Source organism: Carettochelys insculpta, chromosome 27 (assembly GCF_033958435.1).
Source record: "Carettochelys insculpta isolate YL-2023 chromosome 27, ASM3395843v1, whole genome shotgun sequence".
NCBI lineage: Eukaryota > Metazoa > Chordata > Testudines > Carettochelyidae > Carettochelys > Carettochelys insculpta.
In genome coordinates this window covers 9007539-9031773 of record NC_134163.1, presented here as the reverse complement: position 1 = coordinate 9031773, position 24235 = coordinate 9007539, and the positions used below count along the sequence as shown (strand labels likewise).

The following is a 24235-nucleotide window of genomic DNA, read 5'->3' as shown; positions in this document are numbered from 1 at the left end:
TTCCTTTTCAGATGGACAAGTTTTTTTATTTTACATATACAAAAGCTCAAGATCCTTCTGAAACACATCAAAACCTACCGATTGCTGCTACTCCTGCTGATGAGAGGAAGCCCTCAGGTTGCAGTTGTTTATAAGCCACTGTGTTTTTCAAGAGGGTTTGAAATAAAAATCAGCCAGTCTCTCCCCGACCCCCAGAGGAGGGGCATCCCTCAAAGAAGCATGACTATACAATGCTCCAGTCCCAGACTTCAGCTCACTGGTGGAATGAGGCACCAACAGCCTCTTGCTTGAAGTGTTCTGGGGAAGGGGCTGCAGGAAAGGACAACCCCCACGTGATGCTGGGGCTCCGGAGCAGTGGGGAACCAGGAGGGCAAATTGTCTGGCCGTTTCTAGTTCAAACATGCCCTGTAAAGTGCGGTTACACCACGGTAGTCACTGGAAAGAAAGCAGGATCTGCACTCGGCGCTGCTGCTCCATGTTGCCAAGCCAGAGCTCTGCTGGCTTTTCATTCACACCACGCTTTGGCCCGAAAGAACCAGCACAGTTATGGGACCGTGCGCTGGTGTCGTCTGGGTCACGCAGAATAGCTGCAGTCCAACTGCAAAGTCTCCAGGTCGGGCCTGAAAAATGGCATCCAGGTGATTGTCCTAGCCCCACTGGAGTGCACAGCGCCACCCCTCTGGTGTCTGGTTTGCAAAATGGGCCAGAGTGTATCTGGTGCTGCCGGGCGATGAAACGTGGGAGCCCGGGGATGTTATTTGTACAGTCACTTGCCCGAGTCTAACCGCACTTCCAAAGGAAGCCCAAAGGCTGTCCCTTCTCACCCCAGGGTTACAGCCATCACCAGCGGCTCAAGAAAATAGACAAGTGATTATTTTTCATTAAAAAACCCTTTATGTTCAGTTCATATTGGTTTAAATCACAAGAATTTAGGTGGAAAAAATACCCCAAACAAAGGAGGGGAGACATACAACCGTACAGCACAGCCTTCCCACAAGTTCTTTCCTTTTGCAGGAGCAGTAGGGGCAGGGGGACAAGACCTACGCATCATCTACGGTGCGACTTAGTGAAGTAACTCTGGAGTACGGGGGCAAGGCAGAGCCGGTCTCCTTTGCTGCCCTCGGGACCGAGACCCTGCGAGCATTTTCCTCCACGTGGGATTCCCGGCCTCAGCTGTCATCATCCTCCTCGTCCGCCGACTCCGACTCCAGGCGGGCCCTCTCTCTGTCTGGGCCGGGCCTCTTCATTTCAGGATAGTCTTCCGCACTGCCAGGGAGAGCAGAGAAAACTCACCCTGTGGACTCTATTCCCAGCTGGGAACTTCCTGGTGAAGTAAACTACCCTGTGGCAGCCTAGTGGATTTCCTGTCTGACTCCTAGGGGGCAAGGAAACCCAGACAGAGAGCTTGACAGTATTTCTACAAGGCGGCTGCTCTAGAGCACTGTACTTGGCGGCCAGCACCAGGACCTCCAAGAAGGAAAGAGTCGCCTTGGCCTACTGGGCCCTGTGGACTGGGGGCTTCCCAGCCCTCACCCTGCTGCTCCTCTCAGCAGGCACGAGATGGACCAGGAAGGGCCTTGGTCCCCTACCACTGAGCCTCCCCGAGGCGGAAGCAGCCACTCACTCGTGTGTCTCTTTCGGCGATGCCTCTCCGTCTCCATCGCCAGATCCCTGGGCTTTGTCTCGCTCCTTATCCTCCGCACTTTCCCCTTTCTGGGACACGGATTCGCCATTTACCGGGGCTGACAGATCTGCAGCAGGAACAGAGCGGGAGGAGAATGTGGCAGAGGGAAAGATGTTTGTACTGCTGGTTCTCACTGGGGAGCAATGGCAGCTGGTGCTCTCTCCCCTCTATCCTGCTCTCTTATGAGCTTATCTGGCCCCCCGCATGGGAGGATCTGCCTGCCTCCCAGCCATGAATGCCCTCAGGGAGCTGAGGCAGGGAAGAGGGAGAAGGGATGCCCCAAGAGGCTAAGGGACTTTGTCCAAGCTCACGGGGGAAGTCTGACAGAGCGGCGGGGGGGGTGTCAGGCTGCTAGTCCAATCACCAGGCCCTTCTGAGTTACAGCCTCCCCCTTTCGGGAGCTCCATAGCCCCGGGGACCAGTTATCTGCAGCACGGCAGCTGCAGGGAAAACCTCCCTGCACAGCACCACCCACCAGCTGACTGGACACATCCCCACTAAGAGGGGAAGGGATGGGTCAGGCTCTGGAGCCTGTTCAGGCCTTAGTCTCTGCTGAACCTGCTGCCCCATTTCCAGCCGGGGATTCTAGAACCTGGCCCCAGGCCACCGCAAGGAAATCGCTCGCTTTGCACAGGTCGAGTCAACAGCCCCGTGGGGCTCCACTCAGATGGGGGCTCACTAGGCACCCACAGATTTCGGTCACTAGCCACCTGGGGAAGATTTGAAGCCGCCACCTAAAGGTGAAGCTCCCCCAGTTCCCTCCCCACTGGCCTGAACCTTGCATTTCACTTGTGTGTTTGGTTGGGGAGCAGGTTCCCATCTCCTTTTTCCACCCCCGCCCCCCCCGGGTGGAATAAATGTTATGTGCACCAAGGCATGTGTGGATGTGCACCGCCAGCAGAAACACACCCAGCTGGCTGTGGGCACTCTGCTAATCAGCTGGACGGCCGCCCAAGCGCTCGGCTGCCGGGGAAGCTCGATAAGAAGGGCACTTTCCTTGGAAACAGCGTTCACTCTCCCTTTCCTGGCCATCTGAGTGATGCTACCCCACCCTCCCGAGCCCTGAAGCAAACGGTGGTGTCCCAGGTCTGGGGCACCAGAGGCAAAGGATGTCCGTGACCCTTCGTCAGGCTGGCCTCTTGCCTATGCTGCATTGCTCCAGGCTGTGCTGAGCCTCAGCAAAGAGTACCTCTACGAACCTGACCTGGAGGGCCACCAGAGAGGATGCTGCGGTCACCTCCATGCCTGCCAGGGACAACAGCTGCACTAAGAAAATCCCTGTACGACCGCAGGGACTCTGCTTCGCAAGGGGTAAAACTGGAGTCCTGTCTCTCCCAGGAGGAGGGAGGGCTGAGTCCCTGGAGCATCTTTTACTTTCAGTCTGTGGGTCTGACGCAGGGCAAGTGTCAGAGAGAAAGCCCCAGCCCTCCCTGCAGGCTTGCTGCATGTCCAGGCGGCTTAGGACTCTCCCAGAAGTCAGCAATATAGTTACCAGCGTTTGTCTCCTCCTCTTTCTCGTTCCGGGCCTCCCCTCCGGACAACTTCTCTGGGCCCTTCTCCGCATCCCCCTTGTCCTTCTCCAGCCCCATTTTGTTGGCTTTCTGGTTTGCCTCGATCTTTGGCCCAAGGACGCGCGACTTCAGGAGGGTGTAAACCTCAGCAGCCTTCTCCATCACGTCCTTGTTAGCTTTGTAGCGACGGATCTGTCACGTACACACAGTGAGGCAGGGCTGGCAACAGGCTGAAGGGAAAGGCGTGAGCACGCGCACACAAGCCCGCCGGCATCGTACCTTTTTCAGTGTAGCCACCACGTCAGTGTGTTTCTGGAGGATGTGAGAGGTGACCTGCAGGGTTCCCAGCTCTTCCAGTGCATTCAGACACCTCTTGATATCCTGCAGGCAGAGAGGGGAGGTCAGAGAGTTATCTAAACTTGGCAGAGGAGGTGGCAAGGGCTCAAGCACCACGCTGGGAAGTTACTGAGTGGAATACTCTATCCCCTCTCAGGCTTCAGGCAGCAGGACAATCTCAGGATCTGCCCCTCTCCTTGGAGAGGCCGAGGAGCAGAGACACTGATAGAGAGGCTGAAGAACCTCTTTGACACTGAGCAAAAGTCTATGACACTCACCACATGTTCGTCTTTGTCCCTTTCCCAAGACCCTGATCCTTCCTCCTAAACGAGGCAACCTACCCTCACCAAGATCTGACACCAACCACCTAATCCCACTTTCTGCTGTGTTCCCCCACCAAATCCAGCACTGATCCCCAGCAGGCAAGACACTACAGCTGTGACTCAGAGAGCCAGTGGGAAATTCACAAAGACGGGTAAGGAGAGACCAGGGAAACACAAAAATCCCCTTGGGCACCATATAGTGAGAAACCTGAGTATTGTTCCCTTAAAACTAGAATCAACTGTATCAGTGGTTGAATCTCTCTCGTCCAGCACCCTCAGGACCTGACTGGTGTCAAACAAGGGGATTTGCCAGACCACAAGTGGTCAATATTGTCTAGCAGTTTCACCAACGGTTCCACTGCTTCGTGAGCTCTGGGAAGACACGTGGGGTAAATTACAGCTAAATAACAGCACAGAACATGGAGAGCCAGGACTGGTGGCTGTAAATAAACTTTATGGGACTTTGGGAAACTTGCCCATGCCCATGGTAAGTTGGCACCCAGTTAACTCAAATCAGATGTAGCCAGATGAGAGCACGCCAGACTAGAGAGGTTCAACCTCTAGTAGTTGGACGTGGAAGAGGCCAATCTAATCAATGAGTCTGTCCCCAGGCAGCAGCCATCTCGGGCAGAAATATGACCTTATGGCTAATACGCAGCATGAAGAACGACCTGACAAATCCTGGTGCTCCCTCAGATGGAGATTAGCAGGAGGAAGAGGAGGACCATAGAACCCCTGCCAGACGTCAGCATTGATAGCCGGACATCCTCCGACAAGCGGGAAAGCCAGAGAGCGCTCCACAAAGCTGAGTGAAGGCCTCCAGCCAACAAGATCGTTCAGTTAAACACAACCCACTGACGGTTAAAAGCTGACAGATGCCTAAAGACTACAGAGTCTGGTCCTGTCTGGCCCTGCATCTTGCATGGTCGCGGACGCCTTTGCAGCAGGTGTACAGGGCTCACCGGCAGGAGCAGAGGGTTCCGTCAGGGAAAGCAGGACACTTGTCTTGTACAGACGGCAGTGCCACAAGGGGCAGGGAGGTACAGACCCCAGTCACAGAGTTCAGGGACACTCAAGCAGGACTGCTCTCAGATGAAGGGGACTAGACTCTGGTCTCCTCTCACCCCCCAGCACTCACCGGATTGTCCACCTTCAGCGCAAACTTGATCTCGCTGTGAAGTTTCTGCAGTTTCTCTTCAATTGTGGGCTCTGAGAGCATGTAAAATAGAGGCCAAGAAGTTAGCCTGCCTGGGGTTGGCTTTTCCTGCTGGTTTTGGACTGCTGGACCCCACAGGGCACCGAGAGTTTGAAAGCAGAGACTGTGCACTGAGCACTTCTGCCCAGATACCGCACAACCCTGGCCTCCCGGGAACGCGCTGTGTGACAAACCTCCCCAAAGGCAGGGCAGGCTGGGGATGCACTTGGATTATCCTGAGCTGGGCATGTTGCTTGAAGCCCCTTAACGCCTGCCAAAGAAGCGTCTTACAGCCAATCTTAAGGGCCCCAGCTGCTCTGCCCTGAAGAGCCAAATCAGAGCAACACTGGTACTGGGTCTCTGCGCCCCCATCCTCTCAGGTCAGGATAATGGGTCAGAAAAAGCCCCCGGCCCCCACCCCAACACACACTTTGTCAAGCCCAGAAACAACCCGCTCTCTCACCCTTCTTCTTCTCCATCCTCCGCTCTGGGATCACGTCCGACTTTCTCCTGCCTCGCTCCACTCTCAAGGGCCTGCAGCGGGTTAAGGCAACGAGACGTTAGAAGTGGCCCCGTTAGGAGTCACGCTCGCTGCCCTGGCTGACAGAAGACGACGAGGGTCTTTAACTCACTGGGCAGGGCAAGGAGATGCCCTGCCTTCCTGGCAGAGTGTTACCCACCTGGTTTACCTGGCAGCAACCCCAGCCCTGGCACCACCTGCTGCAGGGTTTGGATTACTTCAGGTGCATCACACAGGGGAGAGGGCTGCCCCAGCTCTCTGGGCAGGAATAAGGCAGGCAAGAGTCGTCACCCTCATCTTACAAATAGGAACTGTGAGGCGCAGAAGGGACTAAGGCCGCATCCTTCGACGTGACCAGCCTGTGATATCTCAGGTTGATTTGCCAAGAACTCTTAGCGCCTGCAGAAGTCAGAGGGAAACTGGGGGCGCTCCCAGCCTCTGGAGGGCTGAAGGACCAGAGGCTTACAGGCCACTTCTGAGGTGACCCCAGTGATTTGGGCAAGTCACAAAGCAGGTGAGTGGCTAGAGTAAGACCCAGGGGTCTTTATTCCCACTCCCTGGCCTTCTAGGCTGCACCACCACCATTCCTCTTTTGGGCCTGGAAATTACAGGCCCTCTCACCTGGGGAGCCAGGAACTACAGCCCCTCTCACCTGGGGACCAGGCTCCTAAGGGCTCTATCAGCGATTCTCAAGTCCCTGCAGTCCCCTCTCCACAGCAGCAGCCCCAATAACAACAGCAGGTGTCGAGAGATGGTCTCTTCCTTAGACAGGCCTTTGAGCCGGTCACTTGCCCCCCACCCATGGTACAGGCCCTGCAGGCTGCTCAGACCCTCCAGCTGCAGTGGAGTTGGTTAAGGGCACATGATGTTAGATGCTCCAGCACCACCTCCCTTGCCCCCTTGAGGCTCGTAGAGACCACAGAGGGGAGAAGAACCTCACCAAGCCCCTGCAAAGCTGCTTCTGCCCTGAACCACAGGTGCTTAGCCCAGCTCTGCCATGCAAGCTAGGGGACCTTCCCCAGCAGCCCAGGAACAGGAACTCCCATTCAGTCCCGCTGCCCCTGCCCAGGGAAGGGGCTGAGCACTAGGAGAAATCGTGAGCACGGCAGAGAGATGCTGACTTGTTGCGAGGTTTCTCCTCCGATCGGCCCCTCTTCTCCTTCTGATTCGGTTTCCTTGACAACTCGGAGAGCTGCTGCTTCTTCAGCGGCTTCTTTACCTTCGACAAGAGAACAAAGCGGAGGCTGAGAGCTGCGGCAGGCCCCTCCTCGTCTCACGAGGGGAGAGAGGGCTGGTGGCTTACTCCAGCCCCTCCGGTGCGCGTTATCAGTGTCGGTGGGGGGTGCGCTGCCCGGCACCATTACGGGGAAGTTTCTGCTCCCAACAGCTGACTGCTGAAGACATTAGATCTGCTCAGGGTCAGCCAGCCTTTCACAGGCTCTGATCAGACAGAACCAACGCTCCCTGGAAGCTGAGCGCTTGAGCAGCTGCCCAGCTGATAGGACGAGCGCCCCCAGCTGCCCACACCCAGCACTGCGTGTTTCTCCAGGTGGTGCGCATCCACACATGCCTCAGTGCGCATAGCAAAATGTATCCCGCACGTGGATGGAAAAAACAGAGGGCCCGTTGGTCAGAACCCTATCGCCCTGCCAAGAACACGGCCACAGGCTGCTCCGGGACCCAGAGGGATGATTTCAGTGTAAGAACTCATACGGCCTCCAGGGGTCTGCAATCCAAGCCCCGCCCCGTGCTTGTGGACCCTGCAGTGCCTTTCTAGCAGATCTCAAAGCTATTTGCTAATATTGAACACCACAGCTCCCCCGCGACACTCATGTGACACCTGGGGAAACCGAGGCAACACTGGGAGGTGACTTTCCCTAAGGTTACTCAGTGAGTCAGTGGCAGGAAGCCTCTAGCGTCACCCACGAGACAACACTGCTTTGATGGCTCCTCTCTCTTGCAGTGGATGGAGATGGGGCAGGGGGAGATTGGCTCAGTTCAAACTCTCCTTTCTCCCTGGACAGCACCAGGAAACTGGCACAGGGAGACAGGCTACGGAGATTTCCACCCTGAGCTCAGCAGTTCACACCTGACTAGGGCAGCAACGACCGGAAGTTTAGTGACTGTGCTGTGGCTGTCCTGTGTGAAACCAGTTGGGAAGGTCTTGGTCTCTTCCCATCGACACACAGTTTACGTTGCATACATACGTTCCCCACCCTTCCGGCAGCACTCGCTAGTCCCTGTGCCGGTAGCCTCAGCATAGGCCTGACGGGGCTGGGCAGATCATGGGGGTGGAGGGGTACATGAACACTGCTGACGAGCAGCGCTCCAGGGCAATCTGTACAGTGCCAGAGAAGACTGCTGCTGTATCGAGAAGGGAGGTCTCTCTCCTGCATCCCGCCTGGCTCCTGAGCTGAAGTCACAGGTGACAGAGCACTCACCCAGGGCTGGTGTGAATCGCACAACCCTAGGGCCGGAAGAGACCTCGGGAGGTCATCGAGTCCGACCCCCCCCCGCCCCCCCCAAAAGGTGAAGTGTCGCAGCAAAGCCACTGGCAGCTATGGGCAGGAATCCTACCCCCAGAGCAAAGCGGGCAGAATTCCTGCAGAAATTCCAGCCAAGCACCAGGGTAACTACTGCTACAAAACACTGCTGCAGCTCCTGCCGCGCCCGGCTGCCGTCCTGGCTAAGGGCAGGAATCGCTCTGGCTGCTCCAACTACAGCAAATGAATCACATGTAAAGAGCGTTCCAGTCGCAAACCCCAAAGGCCTCCACTAACTGATGCTCAAGGTCATCTCGGCCAATGAAACACAGCCAGCTCTGGGGTGGAACATAAAAGCTGTTACACGGCAGGCTGGAACAGGTAGCAAAGAAGTTTCCCCCACCAGCTGAGACTGCCAGCAAAGCGCAGTGAGGGAGAACACACACAATACACACCCATGCTGGAATAAAACCAGCATTCAGGGCTTCACCTGGGCCATGAGCAGCACCCCCCCCCTCCTCCGACAGGAAGCAGCCAGCCATTGAGTTCAAGGGCAAGCCTCAATGGCAGAGTTTGTTACCAATGCTATGTCAAGGTGGCTCCACCCTGCCCACCTCTCCCTACTGTGGCAGTTTGTTCCCTGGCTACGCTGCGCACCCAAGCGAGCCACCGTGACTGCCCTCAGCTACCCTGGGCAAACACACCTGGGCCATTCAGCAGGACAGGTTCCTGCCAGGTCTGGCCGCAGAATTTCACGGGCAGCACAGGAATGACTTTGCACAGGCAACTGCTGGGCGAGCTTCCCTGACCCCCGTCCTTCCCCACGCCTCTGCTTTTGGGACAGAACCATCTCGAGGGCGAGGGGCACTCCGCCTCCTCGGCCTCTCTCAGGCCAGCAAGGGTTTAGTGCCAACCTCGGGGAGGTTCAGCAATGCCCCCACGCTCAAGGCCCAGCCCGTCGCTGCCAGCCTGGGCTGGATGCACACGGGTGGCCTGGAGGCCTGGACCTCATGGGTCTTGCACGCTCACCTCCCTTGCCAGCTCCGAGTCCGAGTCCGATGAGGAAGGGTCCTTCCCGCGGCCCTTCCGGCCTTTCCTCGCCACCTCGTCATCCACGCTGCTCTCGCTGTCGGAATGCGCCTCCTCCCCTTTCTCTGCCTTCTCCTTCCTCTTCTCCTTCTCCTCCTTCTCCTGCTCCCGCAGCCTGCGGATCTCCTCCTCCTGCTCCCTCTTCCTCTTCTCCTCCAGCTCCCTCCGGCGCGCCTCGTCGCGCCTCTTCCATTCGCTGATGCGGTCCACGTCGCTGTCACTGTCACTGGCAGGGGCGCGGAGCAGAGAGAAATGAAACCAGGGGACCAGGAAGCCCTCTGTGGGAACAGAGCCTGGGTGCCTTCCAGCCCCACTGTGAGCCCTGCTTCTGCAGCATGGGCCACGGAGCTCCGTGCTCGCTATCCGCCTCGCTTCCTGGCACCGCTGATTTGCAGCATCAGATTCGCAACAGAACGTGGGTGTGCCAAGGTCTGAAGCCCCCTAGCAGCTGCTCACTCGCTGTCCTCGCTGCCTGCAGGAAGGGCCCCTTTCTCAAAAGCAGAGCTGCTGGAGAGGGGCAGCCTGCCAGCCCTGACGACCTCTGGTTACACCCAGCTGTGCACCCTTCCCCCTGAGCACCCAGCAAGTCCCTCAGGGACACCTGCATTAGGGTTCAGTCTCCAGGGCCGATGCCAGGGGTCAGCAACCCACAGCCCGAGTGCTAAGAGTGCTACACAAGCTGATATTCATCGGCACACGAGGAGGGAGCTCAGCCCCAGGCCGCCCTCCCCCATGCAGCCAGGAGCTTGCTCAAAGCCAGGCCGCCTGTGGGTTAACAAAATAGCAGCTAATGCTGCCAACCAGCACCTCAGCCATAAAGCTCTGCAGCGCTATTAATGAAGCTGTTGTAAGGAGGACTATTAGGGACGTTAAAAAGTACCACAAACACTCGGACTGTCCACAGAGGTCAAATTTCGGCCCTCCACCTTGCAAAGGTCGCTGACTCGTGACCTACGCAATCCCTTGTCCCTCTGCCAGGTTGCCAAGGGGAGTCCAATTAGCACCAGCTGTTGGGGTGGGATTCCTGGGAACCGAGCTCCAACCTCAAGCCTCGGTTTGGGCTGCAACAAGGAAGTCTGGGCCAAAGCCCTCCGAACTCCGCCTTCTCCTCCCCAGAGTTCACACGGGCTCCTCTGAGCAGCCTGTCTGGAGCCTGGTCAGTCCCACCCCTTCCCCCCGCCACTAACCGACCAGGCCCACAACGGAAGCATTGGCTGGTTTCAGTGCCAGTTAGGGGTGTGATTTCCAAAGCCCTGGTGCAGATGCGGAGACCTGCATCCACCAGGAGAGCTAATTTCGTCTGGGGAACCAGTACACACTGCCCCAGCACGAGTTCTCCTTTGCAGTCCGCAGAGTCTGCACTAAGAGGGTCAGTCTGTGTAGTGATGCTCCTAGAGCTGCCCAGCCAACCCACAGATTCAGGCAGAGCCAGAAGGGCTGCACAGAACTGAGAACATCCGACAGCAATTGCCCCTGGATCCAGTGTTTGGGGTGCAGGAGTAGGGGCAGAGGGTGGGGGCAGCTGCTGGCTGGGGTGAGGGCCACACTGTCCAGCTGCTCCCCAGAAGTGGTCACACCAGGGGCACTTGCTGCTCCCCTCGCGTCACTGTGGGGTCTAACTGTCACCTGTGCTTGCTGCCCCCCTGTGGTCACTGATGAGTATAACTATCCCTGCTATCACCCTCCCTTTCCATTTGATAAGAAACGATCCATCCAGGCACACCAAACCCCAGCCTCGCTTTAGGTTATGCTAAGAGGAAGCTGCCTATCAAATTTGGTGATCCTAGTTCTTACCGTTTAGGAGGAGCGCCTGGACAAACAGACTATCAGACACACAGACAGACTCTCTCAACTTGCAGCAGATAAGTCCTCAGAACACCCCCAGGGGACGGAGGTGTGTAATTTTGTTCCCATTTTCACAGATGGGGAAACTGAGCTAGAGGGAGACCAGGCAAATAGCAAGTCTGTGGCAGAGCAAAGAATTGAACTCAGCCAGACACTACTCCGCAAGCCAGGACTCCCTCGCTCCACACAGAGATTCCCTGCCCCATCTGACGACTGAGAATGGACACCAGCGTGTCACCCTGGAAGGAGCAGCTGATCCCATGCAGAGCCAGGGTCAGTGACCCAAGCCCCAGGTCACACTCCACTGCTTCTGGGTCAAAGGGGGTTAAAGCACATGAGCAGCAGAGCAGGCAGACAAAACCCACCCCGCGGCCCTGAGATTCCTCCCTAAGGCCTCGGCTCTCACCTGTCACTGCTGGAGCTGGTCGGAGGTCTCTCAGGCTTTGGCTTCCTGCCACGAGGCTTTGGGGGCGGCTTCTCAGCTACAAGAGACGAGGGGTGAGGGATTCAGCACAGCAGGACAGTCTGCCCCTTCCGGCCTACGGGGATAAGGGTTAACGAAGGCTCCTGCACAAAGGTGGATTGCTGGCCAGCTCCCTTCCAGCACTGCCTGGGAAGAGCTGACAGCAGCCTGGCAAGCCGGGTAACCTCCCCCTTCAGCCCTACCTGGCTTCCTGCCCCGCGGAACCTTCTTCACAGACACATCCGAGTCGGAGTCCAAGTCCGACTCCATCTTAGTCATATCCACAGTGTCCTTTTCCTCCTCCGAATCCACTCTGGAGTCCGAGTCAGAGCCTGACTCCACCTTCTGTCAACAAAGACGAGAGCACAGAGGGGACCAGTGTGTGGGTCGGCGAGGCATGGAGCTGAACTGCCTTTCCATGGGAACCGGCAGACCTGCCTCCAACCCCCTCAGTGACAGCTCTGCATCTAGGGGAAGCCCTCATACACAGTTCTGTTATCAGCACCACTGCCTAGTGAAAGATTTAGTCGCTGAGGCCTCTGCTATACAGGTGGCCAGACGAGATGACCGTAGCATCAGAGCAACCCTTTTTCCTGGCCCCCAACTCATCCAATCCACAAGCAGGAAACTTGTTGTTCCTGCCCCCACCTTGTAACCCTCCTACCTCTCCTCCTTCCTATGCCATGGGGCAACGTGGAATCCCAAGCTTCGTCTCCTCCTCTCCTTTCAGTTGCCCTGTGCTTGTATTTCCTTTCCACCTCCCTCCAGCTAGCACAGCGCTGGCTGGCAAAGCGAAGTTCTCAAGGGCAAGGGCTTAGCTGCTGCAGCAGTACAGGGCAGTACATTTCAAGAACTCTGACCTTTTTCTTCCTTCTGCCTGCAGACACCCTCCTGGGAGCTCTGGCAACCGGCTTCTTCTCTGGAGTGAAGTCCTGGGAAGGGACAGACATATTCCAATTAGGAAAGGCCTCACTTTGGCTTCAGGACTCTTCATCCCACCACTCTCGACAGGGAACAGAGCTGAGGGCACCAGATATTTCCTTGGGTGGCATTGGGGGTAAAGAACAGCCCCAGGTCAGCCCTTCCAGGTAAACCTCCTTCCCCACCTCGTTATTCAACAGCCCTTGACTTTGAGCTCCATAAGCCCTGTGCTTTGGGCAGCACCTGTGACCTATCAACCCAAGTACAAAAAAGTACAATCAGTCAACAGGGTGCCCTTGTAGCCAAAAGGGCTCATGGCATATTGGGGTGCATCAGGAGAAGCATTTCCAGCACATCTAGAGAAGTTATTATTCCCCTCTACTCGGCACTGGTGAGGCCACATCTGGAGTATTGTGTCCAGTTCTGGGCCCCCCAGTATAGAAAGGATGTGGCAGTCTGGTTCCATCTCCCTGTAGGGCCATGGGATCCAGGAAACTGACCAGCTGGTCAGTTTCCCAGGTCCTGCAAGCCCTGGGGAGATGGAATACAAGCAGCAGCCTGGCTCCCGGCTTCCCTCCGCTGGCAGAGGGGGGAAACTGAGCAGGGCAGCAGCCTTCATTATTTTCATAGAATCCTAGGGCTGGAAGGGACCTCAGGAGGTCAGCTAGTCCAGCTCCATGCTTCAAGCAGGATCAACCCCCACTAAGTCATCCCAGCCAGGATCTTGTCAAGCTGGGACTTAAAAACCTCGAGGGGTGGAGAATCCACCACCTCTCTAGGCAATGCATTCCAGTGCTTCACCACCTGCCTGGTGAAGTAGTTTTTCCTAATATCCAACCTACTCCTCTCCCTCTAACTTCAGACCATTGCTCCTTGTTCTGGTGTCTGACACCACTGAGAACAGTTTCTCACCCTCCTCTTTAGCGCTCCCCTCAGGAAGTTGAAGGCTGCTACTAAATCACCCCTCAGTCTCCCCTTCTGTAAACTAAACAAGCCCAAATCCCTCAGCCTTTCCTCATAGGTCATGTGCTCCAGCCCCTTAATCATCGTCCTAGCTCCAGCCAGTGGAGGGAAGCTGGGAACCAGGGACAGCCTGGCTCCTGGCTCCTGGCTCCCCTCCACTCCTTGGAGCCAGGAAACTCACCAGGGCTGCTGCCCTGCTCAGTTTCCCAGCTTTGCAAGCGGAGGGGAATTGGGAGCCAGGCTGCTGCCTGGTTCCCAGCTCCCCGCCAGTCTGGGGACCAGGAAATCGCTCCAGCCGGGGGGCAGGGCAGCAGTGAGTCAGGCTGCCGTCCCTGACAGGAGCAGGGAAAATACTTCAAATACTGTCCCTCACGTAACTCATGTAGCTGCCAACTGTGGTGCAAGGGAGGGCACAAACAGCATGCCACAGCCTATGTCCTCTCCACTATTTGGTTAGTTACTCTGAACCTACCCAGCCCAGCCCAGCCCAGCCATGGCAGCCCAGGGCCAATCTCTGCACCACTCGCTCACCTGGTCACTATTTTTCTCTGACTCAGAAGAACTTTCCGAGTTCTCCTCTTCCGAGGGAGACGCACTGCCTTGGTCGAGGTCACTGGAGGATTTCCGGGGTCGTTTAGACACTGGCATCTGGAGTCAGAGAAACATCAACAGAACAGCTGCCACCGGCTGGTATATCCCTCACTGCTGCCTGCTCTGCCCACAAGATCAAACAAAGCCTGTGGAGCAGGGCTTTAACTACTGCTCTCTTTAGTGTTTTCTATAACTAACTGGGGATAGCAGCCAGAGTACAGCCTACAGGTGCACCCGATACATGCCTGATTCCACGCACTGTACATGCTGTGACGGGGTCTTCTGACCAGTACTCGGGCACGTATGTGTAAACAGGGTTGGCTACGTCAGCCGGTGGGCTGGTCCTGATGTCATGGCTACTGCTGAACTTGGGATGCCCTTGAGCACATCAAACATTATTTTCACGCCCTTTCTAACAACACCCTGCTGTACGCTTTGGGTGCCACAAGAGAAGTCCAGCCACCCCGGGGTGGATCACAGCAGCTAAGCGGTGGGTGATGGGACCATCTTATGTGCTATTTCTAAAGGGATTTGTGAGCCAAGCATAAGACTGGGATGGAACTGTAACCATCTTCCCCCTGGTCCCAACCAGGTGATTCCTCCCACAGAACATCATGGGGCAAACCTACTTTCATAGCGACTGCTTTCCGTTTCGGCCCGCTGTGGTCACTCCCCTTGTTGGACTCCTCATCACTGTCCAGCTTCTCCATGGCCACTGCAGCAACTGCCCTGGCAGCCGATTCTTCTTCCTCGTCTCCTCCATCGCTTCCTGCCACTGGGTCGGCCTCGGGCACCTCGCTGTCTGAGGAGCTCGCTGGCTGAAGGGGCACAGAAAGGCAATGGTCAGAAGTTGCTGCTCAACAGCAGGCCTCGCGATGCATGGCAAAGAAGGAGTGACTACGAGAGCTAAGCACAATGGTGAGGAGGATTGAGCCGAGGGGACTCTAAGGGAAATGACTGTCTAGGAAGGAGATCTCTGGAAAGCGATCGAGGGCCCACAGGTTAAATATAAGTCAGTAGCATGACTGCAAAAAGAGCAAACGTCATTCTGGGATGCATTAACAGGCCTTTTAGAAGCGGGACAGGAGAAGTAATTCTTCCATTCTACTCTGCACTGGTTAGGCCTCCAATGGAGTACTGTGCCCCGTTCAGGCCACCACACTGCAGGAAAGATGTGGACAAACTGGAGAAGGTCCAGAAAAGAGCAACAAAAAATGTTAGAAGTCTAGAAGACATGACCCAGGAGAGAAGACCAAAAGAACTGGGTTTGTTTAGTCTGGAAAAGAAAACACCAAGAGGTGAAATACCAACTTTCAAGTACCTAAAAGGTTGTTAGAAAGAGGAGGGAGAAAAGTCATTGTCCTTAACCTCCGATAATGGGACAAGAAGCAATGGGCTTAAATTGCAGCAAGGGAGGTTTAGTTTGGACATTAGGGAAAAACATCCTAACCCTGAGGGTGGCTAAGCATCAGAATAAATTGCCTAAGGAGGCTGTGGAATCTCCATCGTTGGAGATTTTAAAGAGCTGCTCAGACAAACACCTGGTCCTGCCCTGAGTGCAGGGGACTGGACTTGATCTCTTGAGGTTCCTTCCAGTTTATTATTCTATTATTTACAGTGCCACATAAACAGCAGCTCTCAGAGCGGTGGGACAGCAAGCTAGAACCCCCACGGGGTGGTATCCATGATAAGGGACAGTAAAAGGTCAACTTGCTAATTAAACTTCCTCCACAGCCCCTCTGAGTTCCCCTTGCCATAGCCCCTTTCTACACCATTGCGATTCAGACCATCCATGAACTCAGACAACTCCCCACTGGTTCCCCTTCCTTAGTGCTGCACTGTGCCCTCAGGCTGTGCTGAAGGTGGTGCTATAATAGGGCTCCTCTGACAAGCCCACACCTGACTCTTCCCCACGGGTGAGTCAAACTCCACCTTTCTTTTCTCCACAGGTCCTGGAGAAGGCAGTCTGCTCTCACCTCCTTCAATGCAACCCTCTCCATTGGTTCCCTCTGGCTTTAGAGCTTTTCTTAAGCAAGTGACCGTTCTTAGGTGGCTGGGGAACCTGTGATCACAGATTCCCCTTGCCAAGCGACTTATCCCAGGGCAGCTTCAGAAAGGCTCCCATTTGAAAGCATCCACATGACAAGTTGGGTTTCACCAGCACTCTGTTCTCCTAGTTTGATCCCTACCTCCGACAACTCCTTTAACCACCTGCAATGAAGACCTCACATCTTCCTGCCTTCTCATTATAATACAGTACTTCGAAGGCCTCACTTCAAGCATGCACATCAAAGCTGACAATGACAGAATTCCCTATTTTCCTTGACATGATCTCCCACTTCTCCGGTTTCCTGCTACTGGAATTCTTCCCTCCCAGTAAAAAGGCCTTTTTGCTCTATGGCTTTAATGCCCTTCACATTCTCCTTAACTTTGCTCCCAAGAGTTAAAATCTCGAAGCCATTCGACTCCAAGTTTTTCTTCTTCTCTGGAGCCACCTCCTTTACAATGCCAAAGTTCATCTTTCCCTCAAGCCCATTTCTGTTGAAATACTTAACCGATAATCTGCCTTAATCAACAGCCACCTTGACTACAGCAGATCTCTTACGGCTTCTGACAACCCTGCTCTGTGAACTTCAGGAAGTTCCAGAAGAGCCTCCTGGCTCCAGACGCCAGGACTGTGTCACCCCATCATCTCTTACATTCAAGGATTTCTCAGTAATCTCTGTCTCGAATGTTAAGTGACTCTCAAAACTTTCCATGGAATCCTCTCACCCTATACCTATGCCCTTGTATCCAGCCATTTGGGGATACCCTTTGTCTGAAATGGTCTTCCTCTAAGCCATCTTAGATATGTCCCATCTTAAAGCCTTCCTCTGTCTCTACAAAAATCACTGGATAATACATTCAATTATGTGTAATGCCCTTCATACACAAACACTGGACTGTAAACAGTCTTCTCCAAGTTGGATCCAAAGCTCATTGAAGTCCATGGCACAACACTAGACTAACAGATATTTTGGAGCACAAGCTTTCATGGGCAAAGACCCACTTCATCAGATCTCATGCATCTGATGGAGCAGGTCTTTGCCCACGAAAGCTTGTGCTCCAAAATATCTGTTAGTCTATAAGGTGCTACAGGACTTCTTGTTCTCAAAGCTACAGACTAACATGGCTCGCTCTCTGATACTTGGCACAACACTAGTGACTTCAGTGGCCTTTGGTTCAGATGTTCGCATGCCAGTGAAGACACTGATCTTGTCTGACAGCTTGAGCACAGGACTGGAAGTCAGGAACTCTCCAGTTCTAATTCTTGCTCCAGCACAAATTTCCTCTGGGACTTTGAACAAGTCATTTAAACTCTGTGCTTCGGGTTATGTCTTCACTACCAGGAAGACTGACCCGGTCAGGGGTTGACAGTCGACCCTTGTACTCCTCAATCTCGTGAGGCGTAAGGGAGGTCATAGGGAGAGTCTCCCGTCATCGGCCTCCCACAGTGAAGATAGCCAGGTAAGTCAATTGTAGATAAGTCTATTCCAGCTACGCAACTGCCATAGCGAGAACTGCATATCCTCATTGGACTTCAAGGTCTAGTGTAGATCTGGCCTTGGATTAGGCATATGTAATGCAGGTGTGAGGAGCGTTCGTTACTTGTAAAACTTATTTTGCTTCCAACAAAGGAGATTTTTGACAGAGCAGCTTTCCAGCACCACAGGGGCAGGCAGCGGGAAAAGGAGGCAAGGCCAGCTCTGAGACTCACCGGAGGGGCACTGTAACTGGCATGGGGGTTGTTCTGGATTTCCCACAATCCTTCATTGAAGCCTTTCCGCTTGTTTGGCTTCCCGTATTTGTCCTTGTACTTGTCATAAGGGAACAGGTCCTTAGGTCCCAAAAAGGCTCTGGGGGAAAACAAAGCACAGGTCAAGTCGCAGGCAGCTGGGACGCGGGCAACGGCAAGGAAATCACGTGGACAGTGGGGCTTACGTCTCATGCGTCCCAAAAAAGAAGATGGGGTACTTGTTCGGCGGGGGTTTCACTGCGCCGTCCGCTATGTCATCAATCTGAAAGGAAGCACAAAGCAGGTAGTGGTCAGAGACAGCAGATCAGGTGCAGCATCAGGAGGCAGCTAAGATACAGAGACAAATCTGGGGGCTTCATACACACACGCACACGCACACGCACACGCAGAGAGAAAGGGAGCCTTTTACACGCTGAATTCTAAGGCCATTTTCATGGCCACACAGGGAACCGCTCCAGCTGCGGTGTTGCGAGAGCTCTATTCTAAGACTTGCATTCAGTCTCTTTGAGGCTGGGAATCAGCATAGATTATGAGCTCTTCATACGTGGGGAGCCACCAGACAGGGCACAATGGAAGGAGGACTCCCAGAAGAATCCCATCTAGCTCTACTTAGAAAGAGGAAGATTTCTCCAGCAGGTGGCCTGAAACCTTCCTTCCTGAAAAGCCCAAGCTGCTAGGAGCCAATGAGGCCTGAGGCAATTGGCTTTCAATGCATAGGAAACTCTGCCTTCCTACACCTCCCTCTGGTTCCTGTACCCGTCAGCCACTTGCACATGGATAAGGACTTACAACATTCATGGTCCATTTTGATCAATTCCACAGTCACAGGATTTTAAAAATCACGAATTGCCCGATTTCAGCTATTTAAATCTGAAATTTCACAGTGTTATAATTGGAGGGGTCCTGATCCAAAAAGGAGCTGGGGGTGGGAGTCACATGGTTATTGTAGGAGGATTGTGGTACTACAGGTTGAACACCATCGGTACCAGATCAGCGCCGAACGAGAGAATTTGCAGAACTATGGGAGATCAATATTGTTTAGCACATTACTAACATCTCCACTGTTTACTGGGCTCTTAGTAAACACTGAAGTGTAAATTACAGCTAAACAACAGCACAGAACACTGACAGCCAGGACTGGTGGCTGTAAACTTTATGAGAAGCTTGGCCACACCCATGATAAGCGGTCATCCAGCTAACTAAAATCATGTTGGATTATGGACGTTGCTGGACTAGAGAGGTTCAAACTGTAAAACCCTTACTTTTGCACTGCTGCTTGTGGTGGTGCTGCCTTTAGAGCTGAAGGGTGGCGGCTGCTGGCTGAGAGCCCAGCTCTGAAGGCAGAGCTGCTGCCAGCAGTAGCACAGACGTAAGGGTGGCATAGTAGGGGATTGTATACCTGCAGAGCTGAGCCCTTACTGAGCTCCCATCACTGTCCAGCTACCCAGTTCTGAAGGCAGCAGCACAGAGGTAAGGGTGGCATGATACGGTACTGCTATTCCTTACTTCTGCACTGCTGTTGGTAGGGTGCTGCCTGGCGAACAGCCTCCGCTTTCTGGCCGCCCAACTCTGAAGGCAGTGCAGGAGTAAAGACGACGATAACTGTATCCTCCTGAAAGAACCTTGTGACCCCGCTGAAAGCCCATTTTGGGTCAGGATCCCCAGTTTGAGAAACACTGGTGTCCCCCATGAAATCTGCACAGTCTAGGGTAAAAGCACCCACACGACCAGATTTCACAATGGGAGACCAAAGCTCACAGTCCACGATGCATTTTCGTGGCCATGAATTTGGTAGGGCCCTATGCCTGGGCATAGCTCCTAGGCAGGAACCAAGGAATATTACGGCATCTATGACTGCAGAAAAGCGGGAATGTACATGCAAGGGGGTGACCTCAGATACCGGGGAAATCATCCTCCAGGGAAGGGAGAGAGCCAGCCTAGAGCCAACTGGGACCCAAGCAATGCGAGTGCCCTCCCAATTCTAATCAAGTTCTACTGCAGCCCCACATTTTAGCAGCAGCTGAGCACAGGAGAATTAGGAAAAATATACCAGCAGATCCTGTGAGGCATTTTGGTGACCCTGCCCCTCCCTCAGCTTCCAACAGGGAACCCAACATCTCTACTTTTTTGAGCCACTACCCAAGGCACTTCCCCCCATCCAGTGTGTGTTGCTCCCACACACTGACCTTTCTGAGTCATCAACATCCCAATGTACCTTCATTCCTACCAAAGGCCATGTCTCATCCATACCCTATCCAAGCACTGTGTCCACACAGCACGGTCACCCTACAGCCTTATCACACTGCAGTTCTTAATACCCTCACCTGACACTCAGGAACAGACCAAACTCTCACCCTAGGCCCTGAGAATGGTCCCCCTACCCCAGACCACATGTGTCTACGAACCTCCCCTCTCATGCTGCAGACCGGGGCAGTCAACAGGCAGACTGCAGGCCAAATCCAGAGAGCCAGATGTTTTTGAATACATCTCAAAATCTTTCTATTTACTATTATTGTCATGGCTACTTTTTAAAAAAGAAATATTTTCTCTGGTATCAGGATCTTTAAAAAAAAAAATAAAAAAAAATTGACTACCATTGCTGCAAACTGTCACCCTGGATCCCCTCTCTCTTTACCCCAATCCATATCTCTCTTTCCTCACCTCATCTCTGCACAGCCCCCTTCACCCAAAGTCCATCACCGTACCCTCTCTAGAGCACAGCACCCACCCCCCCAAACCTCATATGACCCTTTCCTTATACTGCTTCTCCCCTTAACTCCCACCTAGCACCCCAATCCATTAGCTCTCTACACCCCATTTCCCCAGCATTCCCCCTTACGTCCCACAGTGCATCGTCTTGTCCCCATTATCCCAGCTCTTCAACGTCCAGAATCATCTCTGTCTCTTCTCTGCACCTCAATACGTTGCCCCACGATCCCTGAGCTGCGCCACCTCTACCGCCCCATGCCCTGCTCCCCACAACCCCCGCCCCCCAGTCCATCACCCACTGCCTATATCCCCTCTCCAAGGTAGGGTAGCCCCAGGCCACAAGCTGGACTAGGGACTCCCTCCCTAAGCATCCCCACACCAAGGGGTGGGCTCAGTTAAAGGTCTTTCACAGGGAAGGTAAGGGGGTCTCCTCGGAGTGGGGGGCCCACAAGCAACATTTAAGGCTCCCCCAGGGGCTGGTCTTAGGCAGGGGCCTCCACCAGGGTTGGGGTTAGGGGGATTACCCCAGGGCTGGGCTTAGGCAGGGGACTTCCCCCAGAGGAAGGTGTTGGGGGTCCCCCCATCCCCCTCCCCGAGGGCTGGAGTTAAGGGGGGCTCCTGCTGGAGCAAGAGGGTCCCCTGCTCTCTCCCTCAGGGCTAGGAGGTCTCCACTTTCCCTCCCCCAGGGCTGGGGGGCTCCCCCTGGGGTTAGAGGTACCCCCACTCTCCCTCCCCCAGGGCCGAGGCGGCTCCCCTGGGGTTAGAGGTACCCCCGCTCTCCCTCCCCCGGGGCCGGGGGGGCTCCCCCTGGGGCTAGAGGTACCCCGCTCTGCCTCCCCCGGGGCCGGGGGGGCTCCCCCTGGGGTTAGAGGTACCCCGCTCTGCCTCCCCCGGGGCTGGGGGGCTCCCCCTGGAGTTAGAGGTACCCCGCTCTGCCTCCCCCGGGGCTGGGGGGCTCCCCCTGGGGTTAGAGGTACCCCGCTCTGCCTCCCCCGGGGCTGGGGGGCTCTCCCTGGGGTTAGGGGTACCCCCGCTCTCCCTCCCCCGGGGCTGGGGTTGGGGGGCTCCCTCTGGGGTTAGGGGTACCCCGCTCTCCCTCCCCCAGGGCTGGGGTTGGGGGGCTCCCTCTGGGGTTAGGGGTACCCCGCTCTGCCTCCCCCGGGGCTGGGGGGCTCCCCCTGGGGTTGGGGTACCCCGCTCTCCCTCCCCCGGGGCTGGGGTTGGGGGGCTCCCTCTGGGGTTAGGGGTACCCCGCTCTCCCTCCCCCAGGGCTGGGGTTGGGGGGCTCCCTCTGGGGTTAGGGGTACCCCGCTCTCCCTCCCCCAGGGCTGGGGTTGGGGGGCTCCCTCTGGGGTTAGGGGTACCCCGCTCTGCCTCCCCCGGGGCTGGGGGGCTCCCCCTGGGGTTGGGGTACCCCGCTCTCCCTCCCCCGGGGCTGGGGTTGGGGGGCTCCCTCTGGGGTTAGGGGTACCCCGCTCTCCCTCCCCCAGGGCTGGGGTTGGGGGGCTCCCTCTGGGGTTAGAGGTACCCCGCTCTGCCTCCCCCGGGGCTGGGGGGCTCCCCCTGGGGTTGGGGTACCCCGCTCTCCCTCCCCCAGGGCTGGGGTTGGGGGGCTCCCCCTGGGGTTGGGGTACCCCGCTCTCCCTCCCCCGGGGCTGGGGTTGGGGGGCTCCCTCTGGGGTTAGGGGTACCCCGCTCTCCCTCCCCCAGGGCTGGGGTTGGGGGGCTCCCTCTGGGGTTAGGGGTACCCCACTCTCCCTCCCCCGGGGCTGGGGTTGGGGGGCTCCCTCTGGGGTTAGGGGTACCCCGCTCTCCCTCCCCCAGGGCTGGGGGGCTCCCGCTGGGACTGGGACACGGACAGTGACGGGGGCTCCCCGCGCCCCCGGGCTGGGCTCTCACCCGGGCCGGCCAGTGCGGGTACCCCTTCATCTTGGCGAAGACGAGGTCTCCGGGCTTGAAGCAGTGCGGCATGGCGGGGCCGGGGCTCCGGGGAGGGGGAGGGGACAGGCCGCAGCACAGGCCCAGGCCGCTGGCACCGCCGGGGAAGCGGGGGGCGGGAGGGCGGCAGGAGACTGGCCCTGGGCCCGCAGGATGTCCCACCCCGCCACTCCGCACGCCCGCAGCGCACTGGCCCCGGCGCCTGCTCCTCGCCCGCGCCCGCCAATCGAGACTCGGGGTGGGGCCTGGGGAGTAACGGGATTGGGCCGCTGTCGGGGCACGCGGGGCGGTGGGGGGGGTAGTGGAGGGGTGTGACGCCAGGGAGGTGCGTCGAGAGGATAGGTGTGTGGGGGAGGGGCCAAGGGGGGAGGGTGGGGCATGGGGGGTATAAACGGGGTATGGGGGAGGGGCCGGGGCCTCTATACGCCATGGGGGGTGGGGGTCTGGGGGCTAGATGGGGCATGGGGAGGGGTCTGGGGGCTATATAGGCCATGGGGGGGAGGATAGGGGCATGGGGGTCTGGGGGCTAGATGGGGCATGGGGAGGGGTCTGGGGGCTATATAGGCCATGGCGGGGAGGATAGGGGCATGGGGGTCTGGGGGCTAGATGGGGCATGAGGGGGACGATACAATCCTAAGCACGGTTACAGGCTGGGGACCGACTGGCTGAGTAGCAGGGCAGCAGAAAAGGACCTGGGGATTACAGTGGATGAGAGGCTGGATATGAGTCACCAGGGTGCCCTTGTAGCCAAGAAGGCTAACAGCGTATTGGGGTGCATTAGGAGGAGCGTTTCCAGCAGATCTAGAGAAGATATTGTTCCTCTCTACTCAGCTCTGGTGAGGCCACATCTGGAGTATTGCGTCCAGTTCTGAGCGCCCCCACGCCACCCCCAGAACAGGGAGGATGTGGATGCATTGGGTCCGATTCAGTGGAGGGCAACAAAAATTATTAGTGGGGCTGGAGCACATGACCAACGAGTATCGGACGGGTGGCCGTGTTAGTCTGGATCTGTAACGGCAACGAAGGGTCCTCTGGCACCTTATAGACTAACAGAAAAGCTTTGAGCATGAGCTTTCGTGAGCAAAGACTCACTTCATCAGATGACCAACGAGGAGAGACAGGGATTTGGGCTTATTTAGTTTTCAGGAGAGAAGACTGAGGGGCAATTTGATAGCACCCTTCAACTTCCTGAACACGGGCTCTAAAGAGGATGGAGAGCAGCTGTTCTCAGTAGTGAGGGATGGCAGAACAAGGAGCAGTGGTCTTAAGTTAAAGCGGGAGAGGTGTAGGTTGGACATTAGGAAAAACTATTTCATGAGGTGGGTGGTGAAGCACTGGAATGTGTACCTAGAGGTGGTGGAATCTCTATCCCTAGAGGTTTTGAAGTCAAGCTTGAAAAGCACTGGCTGGGATGGTTTAGTTGGGGTTGGGCCTGCTTTGGGCAGGGGGCTGGACTAGACCTCCTAAGGTCCCCTCCAGCCCTAGGATTCTCTGATTCTCTATGGGGCATGGGGGAGGGGCCTGGGGGCTAGATGGGCCATGGGGGAAGGATGGGGCCAGGAGTGACAGATGGGTTGGGATGTAGGTATATTGAGTAAGAAGCTAAGGGGCCATGCGGGTGGTAGTGAAGGGACCCTGAGGACCTAGGTGTATGGTGACGGAATATGGGGCATGAGTTAATACTATGGGGTATTGAATGTTGGCTGTAGAGAGGAAGCGTGGAGGTTTGTGGAGAGATGGGGGTGTATAGATGGGGTAAGGCAACTCAAGGGATGGATGTAGATGGGAGAAAGTCTGGAGGGAAGATAAGTGTAGCTGGGGTAAGATGTGTAGGTTGAGGGAGGTAAAGGGTGGTATACAGATGTATG

At 55.9% G+C, this 24235-nt stretch overlaps 1 protein-coding gene across 3 annotated transcripts; it reads right to left on the bottom strand.

The window, feature by feature from the left end:
* HDGFL2 (HDGF like 2) lies at positions 1-22474 on the bottom strand. 3 transcript variants are annotated; one of them, XM_074978437.1, is made up of 16 exons: positions 22329-22474; positions 17906-17982; positions 17682-17820; positions 14554-14742; positions 13865-13981; positions 12310-12381; positions 11653-11794; positions 11393-11468; positions 9082-9367; positions 6691-6788; positions 5513-5583; positions 4993-5063; positions 3475-3576; positions 3177-3387; positions 1625-1751; positions 1-1266 (listed from the first exon to the last, which is right to left on the bottom strand). In XM_074978437.1, the coding sequence occupies exons 1-16, from the start codon at positions 22398-22400 to the stop codon at positions 1170-1172; spliced, it is 1947 nt and encodes a 648-aa protein (XP_074834538.1). In that variant the 5' UTR covers positions 22401-22474; the 3' UTR covers positions 1-1169. The 3 variants fall into 3 exon arrangements, with proteins under 3 accessions (XP_074834538.1, XP_074834539.1, XP_074834540.1); XM_074978438.1 differs by having other exon boundaries at positions 6691-6782; XM_074978439.1 differs by lacking the exons at positions 6691-6788; positions 9082-9367.
* Between the last annotated feature and the right edge of the window lie 1761 nt (positions 22475-24235).